Here is a 15,610-nt window from a genome sequence, read left to right on the forward strand (position 1 = left end):
GATTAAACAGGGTCATTATTTTACTGAGAAATTCTACCCAATACCGCCCCGTCCTAACAGGCAAACTGTCAAAACAAACAGAACAATTTATTATAGCATGCTTTAAACCTTCAAGATTACTATTTTCAAAAAAACATTTCACATTACAGTTTTAAAGCTCATTATGCAATTTTACTCTCATGATTTTCAAATAATTAATTGTAGAAACGTCTCAAAAATACTCAGCAGTGTTTGACAAAACGTGTTGACCAATTAAAAACTCAGTGAAGGTTATGCATAAACCAGCCAGAGAGACGTTGAAAGAGAAAAAATATAGTCTTAGTTAAGAAAATCTAAAAATGATAAATTTCGAGAAATACTGGTCAGAATATTACCAAATTTACAAATGAAAGAAATTAAACTAAAGACCAAAGTACCCTATCCCCTGGTGAACGGGTCCAGAGGAAACTGATAACTCAAAAGAAAGAAAGTAATTCGTTATATTTAACAAAATAAACAAAGAACTGACACAAATAGCCAAATAAAAAATCAGACTAATGAAAAGAAATTTAAAGATAAAATCCTAAACTACTCACTACTACAATTGTAACTTATATTCAGACAGTTTATCAGGAGGTATTTTAAACAATGGGGGAGAAAATCACGTGCCTTACAGCTGCTCGTTCTCCCTTGCTGAACTTCTGTGAGCAGAGGTTGCTTTGTACTTAAAAACGTGGTTTGCAAAGAGGCTTCACATGTTAATTAGTTGAATCTAGTGGGGGTAGAAGTTACAGCACAGGTCTGTGCCCCCCCCCTTTTGCGGAGCTGCTGCAAGGGGGCTGCTGCAAGTCCCCTAATCTACATTATTCTCTAAAAAAGTTCCACCAAATCCTCTTTGATTAACCCATAAGTTATTTCTAACTTAATATTATCCTTCAACAACAAATTTCGTAAATTTTAGCAAAGTTTTCTATATTAAATCAATTTCTATTTAACAAGAGAGTGACTTCTAATTTATTCTGTCTAATTATCAGTAAGTCCTGTAGATTCAACAATATTTTATCTATCGTAAAGTTTTGGTCAGTTTGAAAAAAGACTGATTGTAAAAATATCTAGAGTCAGTTGCATATTGCAGTTTGTTGTTATCTGAGCAATTCCTCTTACAGTTAGAGCCTGTTTCTCTAAAGATCTGTTCTGTTTTTTGTCTGTATCCTCAACTCATTAAAAAAGTCCCATTGTAGTAAATTGTATTTCATGCTATTTACATTTTTATCTACTAATTTAGTGCATAATGCTATACACAGTTTTATTTTATTTATTTCTCTACCTAATCAGTCATGTATTTAGCCATTTATTCATTCACTCTATTTATGTATTTATCTAGTAATTGGCCAAGACAGCATGTCTACAATCCTCTGTGACCTAATTTTCTTGGCTTATTCTATCTTTCTTTATTTATTTATTTAACCTTAGAACCCATAATTTATTTTCAATTTTGTTCAGATGATTTATTTTATCAAGGTTCTATCCTTCAACAACCTTCCAATCTTTACACTGCAGGTCACATTTACTGCTGTTATTGCCTAATTTTAATAATTTAGTCCAGTTCAACACATAGGGTGTCCTAAAACTGGAAATTTAACACCACGGGACAGCACTAAAAAATTGCTCTGTATTTTATATGACATGAAATACCCAGTGGTATTTTATCTCCAATCACACACTCTGTCAGACCAACACGAATGACAACACAAACAAAAACACACAACACATTACAGAAAACACAAAACACACACATCTGTCCAGGTTTTATATTCAGTCAAAATTTCATCAGTCCCCAAGTGTCAGTCTGTGGTCATTATTCTATCAAATTTAACTGTAATTTTTATCAAATTTTCTGTAATTTATATCAAATTTACTGAAGCTTCAGGAATTGTCCAATGTTTTATTAACATATTTTCATGTGTCAATTTAATTAATTTTAAAATCCAATCGTCAGGAACCTTTTAATTCCCCGTGCACGTTTAAAAAGAGAGACATCTCAAAGTTATGTAAAAATCAAACCACAACCAATAATTTTGTTTTCTGGTACCAGTTTTATTTACTTATCTCTTATTTTATTTATTTATTTATTTTTAAACTAAACGACCACGTGTTCGCCATCGTTCTACTTTCCCCGTTAAGACTCTTCAACGAACCCCGACCATAAAATAGCGTATAGCACGTGTCGCAACTCAGTGTCCATAATAACTTCACAATAAAACGCAGCAAAATCAATGCAAATTCACACACACAGCGCTATCCAAACAACTTAACACTCTGCTGAAACACACAGCCAGCCCGAACTCGTGCACGCGCACACACACGGACACGCAGACACACATACGCACACACAAAACTCTGAGGACAAACAGCGCACTTCCACGGCAGCCGGCACACAAAGCAGCACACACAGAGAGAACACAAACACGTTTTCAGACAAACGTAACAGACAGACGGGGAAAAATAAAATGCCGGCCAAAAAAAATAAAAGATGCACCATATCAAAGCCTACCGCAGGCCATTTATAAAGTCTACCGCAGACTATTTGTCAAAGCTTCCCGCAAGCTATTTTTAAAGTGTGCCAAACACTAATACTTGATTCCTTAACAGTCTACCTCAGACTATTGTCAAAGCTTCCCGCAAGCCATACCCAGAATGTACCACAAATTCTATCTGTCGGTCTACCTCAGACCTGTCTAATCCAAAAAACAAAATACACCTCAAAGCTTACCGCAAGCCATTTTTTAAAGTGTCCCACACACTGAATAAACCTACCCCAGGTTATTTTAAAATCTAAAGCCTACCTCAGGCTATTTTCAAAATACACAATTCCTAAATTTCTTTCTTTAAGGAGCACAGCCATGGGTCTCCAGGGAAAAAGACATAAACTTAAGAAAACCCAGCTTTTACAACTGAGGGAGCGCAAAATCCTCAGTCTGAACCCGCTACGGTCCGCTGTACATGCGTATTTCCATACAGTGTACCACACACTCAAAGCCTACCGCAGGCTATCGTTAAATTCCAATTATAACTAACAACAGACTATTTTAAGACAAAACTATCCACCCCTGCAGCTCCGAAACGTGGCTGCACACAACAAAAGAGTAATTAAAAAACGTCTTACCGCACCAGCCGGACGGATCGATCAGGGAGAGACCGCCACCCGCCAAGATTCCAGAACCGGACGAAGCCCCCAAATATTAAAAAATGAGGATCATTATATGCTAGCTTTGGACAAAACGTTTGGCTCTTTTCCTCTTTAATCTTGCCCGGGATCTTCCGAGTCCTTGGCGAGTGACGCTCTCCGTGCAGCGACGTGCAGCGACCGCGTGCTGGTAAAACGAAACAACAACAAAACGTGTTGACGTCACAGATCACGGAGTTTAATCTCATACAAAGCAATCGACAACAAAGCTGCAGAGGAACAGAGATATACATTTTATACAGACAAGGGGAAAACAGACACACACGAAACACAAAAGACAGACAAAGGCGCCCAACTTGGAGAGAAAAAGATGGAAAAAACTCTCCGTTGGCTTGCTGACTTGTACTTTTTAATGAAAGAGGTGTTTCCCTATTTAATATATGCAGTCAAGGCGTTCCGTTCTTTGACCAATTAGAAACTTAGAAACTCCCCTCATCACAGCCCCGATGTCTGGTTTTTGTCTAGGCGAAAGGGGGAACCACTCCGTCTTGGGCCGTGCCAGGTACGGGGAGAGGCGCCAAGAAGTCTCTTCTGCTCTCTCGGAATTGTAAATTTTATTGCTGTGTCTGTCAAAAGGGGGAGGAAAAAAGGCCCTGCTTTGTCTGCTGAATTCCCAACTGCTCAACAGAAACTATTCCAAATTAAAGTGTTGGCTATACCTTTACACATGTCGTGGATTAGCTATATTAAGCACCAAACAATAATTATTTTCTTTACAATAGATAGATAGATAGATAGATAGATAGATAGATAGATAGATAGATAGATAGATAGATAGATAGATAGATAGATAGATAGATAGATAGATAGATAGATAGCATTTATTGTCATTGAACAGAATTCAACGAAATTTCCATTGCAATGTAAGCTATATTCATGAAAATACACAAAGGAAAGACTTGAATTGCACTACTGCGCATGCAAATTTCACTTTTTAAATTGTATTACTAAAATAAATTTAAAAAACAAACTTTATCTGGTTCTTTTTTGTTGTAATTGTCAGTGATTTTAAGCTTAACGCTGTTTTAATGGCTGCAAAATAAGCACACATTTTTTTTCTGTTGAATTCCATAAAATTACAGTGGCTGTCCTATTTTTACAAAATTAATTCAAGTCTTTTACCCCACCAATCAAAATTAGTGTGCAATATTTTCTTTAAGTTTTATTGATTAAAAAACATGAGAATAAATTCCGGTACATCTATGATTTTTCATGCCTCAAGCATTGTATTTATGAAGCCTGTTCTGCTATTACAGGGTTGCAAAGAAGACTTCCCTGCAGGTTCACTGCCACTTCTCCATAAATCATACAACTTGCCTGCAGGCAAACAGCATAACTTATCTTGAAGGCATTATGCAGAGATGACCCTGTATCTAGATCCTTGATGAAAACTGTGATAATATTCAGAATGACAGTAAGAAACAAATAACAGATTTTAATTTTGTCTATTTTTAACTTTTCAGATTAAAATCATGCTCGGTGTGGATTCAAACTAAAATTCTTCACCTTTAGTTATGGACAGTTCAAATTTCAAAAGATAAAAAAACATTCTCGAATATGTTGTAAAAATATATTCAAGAAAATTTTGAGGCTGTGATAACCATAAAGGTTACTTTGAGAAAATAGTATGTCAGGAAATAGTGATCAAAAAAGCTTCTGGAAAGAAATTGCTCTCCTTTGTAAAGGAACCTGTATTTGCTTTGACATCATTGGTATAATGTGTAGCTCTTTAAGAAAAATATTTGCACCTGTTTTAGAATAAGTCTGTAACTTAATAAATAGAAAAATAACATTTTGAATACTTTCTAGTAGCAGTGTATTAAAATACTTGCACGCAAACACGACTCATGGTAAGAATTAATTTTTTTCCATGATGCTAGAGAAGAACGCAAAGACCCAAAAACACGCTATTACTGTCAAATGGTTCCTTTTTATACCCACATAATAAGCCAGATATTTCCCTCCGTGGATGCATAATGGCAAATCGAATGCTATGGGTTGTGATCAGGGAGGACCATAATGATATTTGTCTCAGTAGATGCAGTCATTTTGCACCTTTTACACCTCTCCTAGATTATGCCGTAATGTATGGTGCTGCCACAGCAAGGCTTCCTGCTTTTTTGCATCATGTAAAGCTCCCCCTCACTTTCCATTCTGAATAGCTGTAAACAGTAAATGATTTATGAGGAAGCAACAGCGGGAAGGGATATCAATAACAGTTATTGTACTCCAAGGCCTCGCTGAATAATCGGCTCGCTCGGTGGTTTAGACCGGGAGTGTGCTGAGCTCTGCTAAAAAGCAAGATATTGACCAGGACGCCTCAGACTGTGTGGCCTGCCTCTGAGTCCATTGACAGAAGCAGCCGTGTTATTGAATCTGCAGGAGAGGGTTTGTAGGTTCTTTCATTTCCAGTCCCACAAGTGTCCCCAAGGGTGTCATTCCAAAGCATCCTTTTACCCCGGCAAATCCACTTGAATGAAGAATGCCAGGATGTGGCGTTGTGATATTTTTTTCTGATCACAGAGACAAAAGATTGATTTTGTTGAGCATCTACCATGCCCCTAAGTGTGTTATATAGTCCTTAAAAAAAGGCCCCAATCAAACAATGATTAATAGAAATTTGGACGATGTTTAAACAGTTTCTCAACCACGTTATGCTACATTTGTAAACTCTTACCTGCTAGTCCACAATCAAACCAGATGAACGTTGCACTTTCAAATTGTCTTAGTCCACATAGTTGCATGGACCTACTACACTTAATGCTTAACCATAAGCCTTCAGTTGGATGCCAGGGTAAGAAAATAGCTATTTGGGAATCATTTTGTAGATGCATAAGAACTATGTCAAACTATGTTACCCTTTGTGGTTTATGAAAAAATAGGAAAACGATCTTTATGTCAGGATGCTAGTGACAGTACCTAAAGATCATATTTAAATCTGATCTTTTGTTCATGGGGTGTCACTGCACCACTGGTTCACATCTGAAGTTCAGATGACTGAATAAATAAATTGCAAAACTTTCCACTGGAAAATGATCTGATGCGGGCATAAAAATGTGAAACTTTGAAGTATTATTTAAGGCCATGCTGAAGTTTCTTGAGAGGAAATTTTAAAGAGATGTGTGACTCAAGACTTTTGCACAGTTGTGCATTACACAAGGTTTTCCTGACAATAAAACGTCAAGCATTGACAAAAATTCTATATCTTTTGGTTATGTAATGCATAATATTATGTAACATTACCGTGTCAATTGTTGCTTCAGGTCTTTTCAATGTTTCTTCTTTAGCAGTTGTGCCTCTGTTCATTTCTGTTTCCAGTTTGAATCCACACAAATGACTTTTCCAATACTTGCCCAGAAATACTTGCATGGAGAGCCTTTATGCTTTTACGGTTCATTGGACATGTTGGGATGGAATTAGATTGAATTGAAGACAGAAGGTACATAGGTTAGATTTCCTTTGCACTTGTAACAATTTGATGTCCCTCTGGGGCGGTTCTGATGGGCCAAACACAAATCTGACAGCAGCGACTCCCTGAAGCAAATCGTGTTAAAGTGAGAACAGGCTGTCAAGTTGTGTCACCTCCCCTCGTCTTTCCTTCTTTCAAGCTCTCCATCACTCTTACAGTTGACAGGATCTTTGTTTGTCCCACCAATGAAGGAACGCATCGTCATGGGTGCACTGAGCTAGAATAGCCTGAGCACTTGAAGTAAAATTAGATGTCAGTGAATTTGTTAATTAAAGATCATTTACCCACCCTTAACCCCAAACAGCTCTGATTCTGTGAGTTAAAGACCCGGCAGCTTTGATAAACCCACTTCGAATCAACAATTTTTTTGCCAGTCAGACCTGCTGAAGATTTTTAAAAACTGTATAAATGGTGGGGTACTGAGTGACATACAATCATTTTTGCTATTAGCACTATTCTAAATAATGAATGCATGAAATCATGTGTCACATTTGATAACTTGTAATGACGCAAAAGCTCAGAGGAGCATTTCTGTTTTGACATCCATCCCATCTGACCTTGTGCTCGAGCTAAAAAACAAATCAAATCACCTCATTTTTGCTAAACAAAAGATTTTTCTTTTGCCATACATAAATGACTGGCTTCGGGCATGACTATAAGTAATTAGTGTTAACACAGGCAATAAATTCAGTTCAATAAATCCTGATGAACGCTTTGTAATTACTCATTCTGACGGGATTGCTTTATGTACAAGCATATCTCCTAAAGTTCTCAGGGTCAGAGCACAATTCCAGTCTATTGATTTGTGCCTACAGCTAATGTGTCATGCATAATTTGAGTGATTATCTGTTTGCACGGCCTTTTCCCAACACATAATTATCTGTATTTGAATGACACTGAACACTGTGGCATTTACAAACCCTAATGCCCAAGGCTCTCAAGTTTCATCAGAAGTTGAGACTCATGCACTCACTCTAGATGGGATGAGCGTGTGGGAGCTGGATGCAGGACATGAGGCTGCACCATCCTTTACCTTTAACTTCTCTGCCTTTACTGGTCTAGGGATATCTTCCTCTTTATTTTTCTGAGTTCCTGCCACAGTAGCAGGCTAATACTTGCCCAGGGTACTGAGGGATCATGTCCTCAGTGCTTGAGCAGACGGGTTCTTGTGTGGGCATCTGGCCACCGTGGTAACTGACGTACAGGCTCAGCCTTCACAAATTCCCAATTAGATTTAGGTCTGGACCTGGGCTACATCTTTCTAATAAATGAATATGGTTTGAAATAACAATTCTGTCGTAGTTCTTCCTGAAGGGATAATTTACCTTCTACTTCAAAATTCCACACTACTTCATGTTACTCTGCCACATACATTACCTTCAAAATACATTTAAGTTTTTGGGTGTAAAGTTGCAAAATAATAAAAAAAAAAAGTTCAAAGGGTTGATAATTAGCACTGTGTTTTCAGAACATTCACAGGACTGAGTTGTCAACATCTTTCTTTTTAGGAGAACATATATATTTGAAACCTAATATTTTTTTAACACTGGAAAAACAAGTTAAAGAGACAACTTTAACACTTATAATAAAAAGAGAACTTAGTCACCTACTGACAAAAACAATATAAAAATATATACTATTTCTCCACTGACCAGAAAAAAAACACAAAGAAAGCTGTTCTCCCAAACCTGTTTTGAAGTATTTTATTTACCAAAACATTATGCAACATAATTTCTGAAACTTCAAATGTTTTCTCTTCCTTTTACATTTTGTAGAAGACTTTCTTTCAAACTTTCACATACTTTTCTGTCTCTAAACTTCTCTCCCTGAGGAATACCTTTCCAGAAAAATATACTTGCATCTTTGAATCAGTTCAACAGTTGGCTGAATATTTTTGCTTGTAGAATGACAGACAGGTGAATGTCTCATTCCCCAATGTCCCTCACCTTGATATCTGCCGACAATGGAAGTGCATTAGCACCAATCAAAAACATTATAGGAAATTTGCTGCAACATGATTTGATAAAAAGCAGCCAACACATTCCCAAAACAGACTCTCTTCTCTCAACTGTAGAGATAATATCTGTGCATGCCAGCTTCAGTCTGATTTTGTCAGTTAAAAGCTATATTATTTTTTTTTTACATGGTCTCCAGGAAGGGTCTTTTTTTAATTATCCACTCACTAACTACAGGGTGAGAGAGGTGGTTTATGATGGAGTTTAATTTTTTGTGTGCAGACTGCATTTTATCATTAAATGCTTTTGGTAGGATATGGTGCTAGACGACATCTTTGTGCATTTACAGAAATCATAGCACCCTTCCCATTACACACCGCTTGTGTTTGTGTACATTTTTTTAAATCAAATCATCAACCAGACCATTTTTTCATACTGGTGGTGACACACTCTCACCTTTGGTCATAGTGTATCACCCTAATGTTTGCAGCACTTTGGTGAATACTTCCAAGCAAACATTTAATGGGTTACAAATTCCATTCGGAGCTGTATTTCCATTGGAGTCTTGCTGAGAAACCTCACATCCCATCCAGCAACTACTCATGGAACCCAATAACGTTGTTTTTTTTTCTCTACCTACAGTTCTTACCGCCTGGATAAAATCAACAGTGACATGCATAACTACATCACCAATTTTGCTGCAGACTTAAGGTGAATACAGGCTTACTCTTCTGTTGCTTTCATGTTCTCACTGATTAGATTTAACCTTCCTGCTAATATGCTAAATATTGACTGCCAATGAGAGATTGCCTGTGGCAATGCACAATTAAAGATGAGGTGATAAATATCAAATAAAGAAGATTTGAATAAACAATTTATTTAAATTATTGTATAATCATTTTTGAAATAATGGTATAAGAATGTGAAATCATTGCATCAAAAATATTAACTTAAATTTTAGTTAATTTTCACTCAGATTATTCCTCAGTGCTCTATTTTAGTGTATTAGTATTTAGTATTTTAGTTTGAGTGAGGATGAGAGGAGAGCAGCATTCTGGATCAGCTGCAGCTGTCTCACTTTTTAGGCAGACCTGAGAAGATACTGATGCAGAAATCAATCTGACTAAACATGGATATGTTTCTCAGGATCCTGCTTGGACATCATTGAACCCTGAAAAAGTTCTGGAGGTGCTAGAAGACTGACTTTTTATTTCCTTTATGTGCCTCTGAAAGTTCAGGTCATTACACCCAGATTCTGGTCCTGATCAGTTGTTTCTAGGTGTTAAGCTTTGTGCTGACTCGTGTTCGTTCATCTTTTGGTCCAAAAATAATTACTGATTTATAGAGCCATTTCAAGCAGGGTTATGTATAATATAGTACATAACACCTTACTGCTCAGTTCATCAGTATTTGTGGCCTTCATACATCTGATCTTTGTGAAAAAGTGGTCTGGTTTGAAGTTTGTCTCAAGCCATACAGGTGCTTTAATTAGATCAGACTCAGAGTGAACATTTTGGCCTAAATTCATTGTGTTTTGTGTGATCTAACACTAAATCATGCACATTACCTTGAACATGCCATCTTAATTTTGTGACATAGTGACAGCATCATGCTGTGGGTATGCTTTTCTTTTGCATAAAAAACTGTCAGGATTCTCCTACAAAAAAGATTTTTCATTTCAGTTGGATTTTCCTGGTTATTATTTAGATTTGGGCATTCCTGGGTGAAATGTAAATGGAGGCAAAACACTTGAGACCCAGGGAGAGGTTTACCCATATACTGTACTATACAACCAAAGCTACTATGGAATGATTTTGTCAAACTCATCCATGTGTTAGAATGCCCAGTCCAATTGAGAATCTGAAAAAAAGAGTTTAACATTTATCTCAATCTGAACTAACTTTTCTGTGTCTAAATGTTCAGAGCTAATAGAAACATGCACTTTGGCTCAATACATTCACATGCCAATATTTTCAGGTTTCTTTTTGTAAAAAAATCAAATAAAACAAAGTCATAATTTCCTTCTCTATCACATAAATTCCAGTTAAAATATGTTGACATTTGAGTTTGTAAAAATTTTTAAAAGCTGTATATTTTACAAGGTGGTGTACAGTGGACAATCGGTATTGGAAAACTGCAAATATTTAAGAGTCCCTCAAATTCTGCCTATAACTGCCTATGTCAGTATTTTAAACACCAGATATAAGTAATATGCATTATACAGATAGTGGAAATCATCTTACCACTACAGCACAAGATATTATCTTCGGTCTTCCTTTTTTCCACTCTTGGGAGTATAACCAGTTAGCGCCAAAGACAATAAATGCTGTCCTTGCATTTGCAAAGCAATGCAAGCCAATAGCATGTCAAGTTGCATTGTGTTTAGGTATTCCAGATTGATAAACTGCATTTTTTCTCTTCGCTCAAATATTTTAGTTTTGTGCTATGTGAAAATGTGCAAATGATCACATTTTCTGTGAATAACTTGCAGTCATGTTCTACAGAAATATTCCCAAATAGATGAATTCATTAATACCGAAAAGTGAATAGGTAGGAGTCCACTGTATTTGTCTTGGGTTAGAATATTTTATCTTATGGGGTTAATTATATAATTAGCAAATCTTCCGGAAAATTGGTTGTGAACTTTTTGACATTTTCCTGTTTCTAAACATTAGTGTTTATTTGTAAAACAAGCCTAGGAAAAACTTATTCATTATTGCCAGCTTTTAGAAACAGACCCAACTTTACTTCCCTAAAGTGTTTTACACCATATTCATCAGTTTGCATACAGCTGGTGTCTTCCTCGTCTTCTCTCCTGCAAATTTTCTAACCAGTAATGACTTTCTGAGCATCTCTCGCCAAGTACATTTAATTGACATGGCTGACTCTGGGGTGATCTTTCAAAATTGCTTGCTCGCTAACTAGCTGCTGATTTGCATTTCCCTCATTTCCAAGCATTGATCGGATGTTTCTGCACAACAGAAATCGAACTGTCTTACAAAGGACACCAACAAGCATATCACTGTAGCAAAGGAAAGGGCTTCCCTTCTTGAGAGACACATGAAACTGGTGCTTACACGTTACACCAGATAAAGAAATTAGATTGTATTTAACTGATTTATAAAAAAAAAAAACAAACAAAAAAAAACCTCACTGACATTTTCTTATTCTCGTTGTCTATTTAGTCAGAACTACCACTTGCAGGCTACCAGGGAAATACACCCAAGCCTTGCCTTGGATCCCTCCATCAACTACAACTCGCCCAAGTTTCGTTCCCGGAACCAGAGCTATATGCGGGCTGTCAGCACGCTTAGTCAGGCTAGCTGCGTCAGTCAAGTGAGCCAGGTGAGTGTGCAGCATAAAATCTGCAACATGTCTTTCAAATAAAGACAGCTGAAATCTGAAGTTAATGAAAATCAACACTACTTTTTACATACATACATGACATAGATATACAGTATGTGTTGGTTTTTTTCTGATTTTAATTTAGCTACATATCTTTTATGCAGTTTGTTTCACACTGTTAATCTGTGCTAATTAAGACACTCAAACAGGTTGCTGAGATATTCATCTACTTCTTGAAAAAAGAAGCTTATTGATTTGTTGTGAGTACTAAAAGCTCGGCTAAATCCCCTCTAAGTCCAAATCTCAGTAGAACAAGATGTTTATCTTCATGGTTCTTCATGTTATCTGATGGGAATATAAAATTGTTTCTGATCTGTACACTGTTTGTGATGAATCGGTACCAGAGACATTACTGAATATGTTATACCCACAGCATCACAGGATAAGATTAAGCTCACAAACATTTATATCCCATTGTCTAACATTTACAGAGAGCCGGGCGCACTGTAATGCATCTAAATGGCATTAGCCCACAGGTCCTCATCTTATACATGGTGGAAATTTTGTATTGAAAAGAAAGCTTTTCCACTGATTTATTAGTAATACTTATTTTTAATGATTATGGAGAAAAACAATGTTTTGCTTAGCATTTTATGACAAACCACTTTACTTCTCCTTAAAACCAAAGAACACTCATTTGTTACAGGTTATACATTACATCTTTAACATTTTTCCTTTTCATCTGTCTTCAGATTTGTAGCTTCCAACAGCTTTATATATTTACATCTCAGAAATTGAGAAATATGCTTAAATGCGTGAAAGCCAAATGTGATAGGGAGGGATGACATTATGATTTAAATATTTAACTGGGACAAGAATGCATAACACTAATTTGAGTTTGCAGTGTGAATATACAGTAATTTATTCATGGAGGTGGAGAAAGTCAGGAGGGCTGTTGTTTGAAAGGAGTAGCTCGGATGCCACTCTGAGGAGCTCTATGCAATCAATTCATTCTTTGGATTATTTTGTTGAGAATTACTGTAGATTAAAAAAAAACACACACTTGGTAGTCTGACTGTTGAGTCTGCCTGAGCTAATAAGCTGTGTACTGTGTTCTTAACCCACAGCTCTTGGTTGTTCAATTTACACCTAACATTCCAATTAATTCATAATCTATATGTAAAAAGTATTTCCAGCAGAGAAGGTTTTTGGTGGCTCGGGATAACTGTGTCACCCATATTTCCTGTTTAGATGATTTTTATAGGGAAAAAAAAACTCAATACAAACTTTTTTGTATTGCCAGAAGACAGTTACACATTCATTCCCATTTATAAGGTTTGTGTCAACACAACAAGAGATTTCCTGATGGTGCAGTCATAGATCTGTATGTTTTCTGGCTCCAACATTTGGAAGAATAACTGTGTCTATTGTTTCCTTCAGGTTAGTGAAACTGAAGTAAATGGTCAGTTCGAATCTGTGTGTGAGTCGGTGTTCAGTGAGGTAGAATCCCAAGCCATGGAGGCACTGGACCTCCCTGGATGCTTCAGAACCAGGAGCCACAGTTACCTACGAGCCATCCAGGCTGGATACTCCCAAGATGATGACTGCATCCCCCCCATGGCGTCCACTCTTACCTCCACTATCAGGTCAACCACAGGTGAGGACAAGTTAGACAGTCCAATAAATACATCATGGAGTATTGTGTTTTGTGAGAAAAGGATCTAACAAATTAATGCAAAAACATTTAAACTTAAATTTGTAGTAATGGATGAGTATAGAGCAGTTAGTAGCAACTAGTTCTTATATTAGCTGCATGAATCACTTTTTATGTTTCCATTTTTGTGGATTATTGTAATTGCAGCTTGTGAGCTATGGTCATTTTGGAAACAGTCCTTGATTTGCTCATCACTTCAATGCATCGGAGAGTAAAGCTATGAACCCTATTGAAAATCACAAATTGTGTGAAATGAAAATCAAGTCAGAATAGGGACACAATGGATTCTTTCACTGACTTTTCATATGGAGTTTGTGGTTTAAAGGTAACACATGGTGCATTTGCTTTATACAGAACCTTCTTTTCTTATATCCAAAGTTCTGACTGTTCTAAAGAACATTAGCTCCAGAGTGGTAAACCCTCTCTATGGTTAAAGATTTTTGCATTACCCAATTTATTTTTCCAAACTCATTTTAAAACTTTGTGCTTCCACGAAAAAAAAAATTAAAATCTCTCAACAGAGCTCAAAGTTATCGTGTCTAAACTTCAGTACTGAAAGATGTAAAGATGATAATGATTACACTGTAAGATATACTGATGCTGATTAGTTGGTACTGAGCCTTGGTTATAATCTACTGGTACGCTGAACTTCCTTCATGGCTGCTGGATTCACAGATGAGACAAGACTGTTTTGAAAGGATGAAGAATATAAGAAGAAGAATAAGGCTCGAGAAAACGTATGAATGGATGCTGCCGACAGACTGGGGTTTTGTAGGGAAAGTTAGAGGTCTGAACATCTGGAGATGTGCTCATGGTTAAACAAATGTCTGCTTACACTGCTTTCTCAATACCCTTCAAAATATTGCATCTGTAAGAGACTGAGATCTGTGCAAAATTGATTCAGCTGCTCTTTTCAACAAAGGGCAATTATAGCTTTGATTCAGTCTGTCTAATTGGACTTCACTGTTTCAATAGGGTTCATGCTATACTTTCCCGATTGACTAGAGAAGGTTTGGAAGCTTTGCTCATCTTTACTCTTTTTACTGCACAAAGTTTTTCATTGTTTCTTTCTCATCCAAAAGCTGAAGAATAGAAGTGCAATTATTTTTCACAGCCCTTTTTATTACAGATTCTCATTTCATTGATGGACTTTTAAATCTAAAAATTTCAGCTTTGTGCATTGAAAAGTTGTAAAGAATGCATGACACAATTAAGGTTGAGAAGGCAGTGTAAGCTATTACTTGAAATGGATCAAAGCGGGAATAAATGATATTATCCATGTTTCTAGAACTGTATTGACATTTATAAAGTGAGAGTTCCTCACCAGATATTTCAATACAATGTATAAAATGACACAAAATTAGCATTTCTTGACTGTCTGATGTTAAACAAGACTACATGTTTATGTTTTAGGTCAGCCCTAAGTTATTTTAAAGCTAAAATAATTAGCCCTATTTGCCAAATGTCACACAAATAAAAAACAGAGATGTTTTTTCAGCTTTTCTTAAGTCAAGCATTTTACCTAAATTTCCTTGCTATGTAGTAGAATTGCATTTTCATTGTATCGCATGGGTCAAATATTTTGGGTATTTTTCGGCAAGCTTCTCACAATCGTTTTTCTGGAATTTTGACCCATGAAACCTGACCGAGTCAGGTTTGTTGACTGTTATGAACACACACCTTTTCAGCAATGCCCACAAGTCATCTATATAACTGAGCTCAAGACGTTGTGTTGGCCCTAAAAATCCAACCTTTTTGGTACAACTTCACCTACTGTCAGGGCCTGATGATATCTGAAGATGTTGCTTAAATATGTTCACTATGTTTCTTTATCAAAAAATAGGACTTGTCTCTAAATAATTAGAACATTGTCATAGAGTGCTTTTATAAACTCTAATCAG

At 36.4% G+C, this 15,610-nt stretch overlaps 1 protein-coding gene and 1 long non-coding RNA gene across 7 annotated transcripts in view; one reads left to right on the forward strand and one right to left on the reverse strand.

Annotated features, from left to right (window-relative positions):
* dlgap2a (discs, large (Drosophila) homolog-associated protein 2a) overlaps positions 1–15,610 on the forward strand; it is a 183,204-nt gene that overhangs the window by 139,465 nt on the left and 28,129 nt on the right. For 4 of the 6 annotated variants that reach the window (XM_032547864.1, XM_032547866.1, XM_032547861.1 and 1 more), the window contains 3 exons: positions 9,293–9,361; positions 11,836–11,995; positions 13,436–13,652. In XM_032547864.1, coding sequence (XP_032403755.1) covers positions 9,293–9,361; positions 11,836–11,995; positions 13,436–13,652 — 446 coding nt within the window. The remainder of the gene's footprint in view (positions 1–9,292; positions 9,362–11,835; positions 11,996–13,435; positions 13,653–15,610) is intronic. The other 2 variants (XM_032547867.1, XM_032547862.1) reach the window with 1 other exon arrangement.
* On the reverse strand, positions 520–15,020 carry LOC116709380 (uncharacterized). Its single transcript, XR_004336859.1, has 3 exons — positions 15,010–15,020; positions 10,038–10,041; positions 520–577 (listed from the first exon to the last, which is right to left on the reverse strand). It is a non-coding gene; the product is annotated as an uncharacterized LOC116709380 (long non-coding RNA).

This window comes from Xiphophorus hellerii, chromosome 19 (assembly GCF_003331165.1).
Source record: "Xiphophorus hellerii strain 12219 chromosome 19, Xiphophorus_hellerii-4.1, whole genome shotgun sequence".
Lineage (NCBI taxonomy): Eukaryota > Metazoa > Chordata > Actinopteri > Cyprinodontiformes > Poeciliidae > Xiphophorus > Xiphophorus hellerii.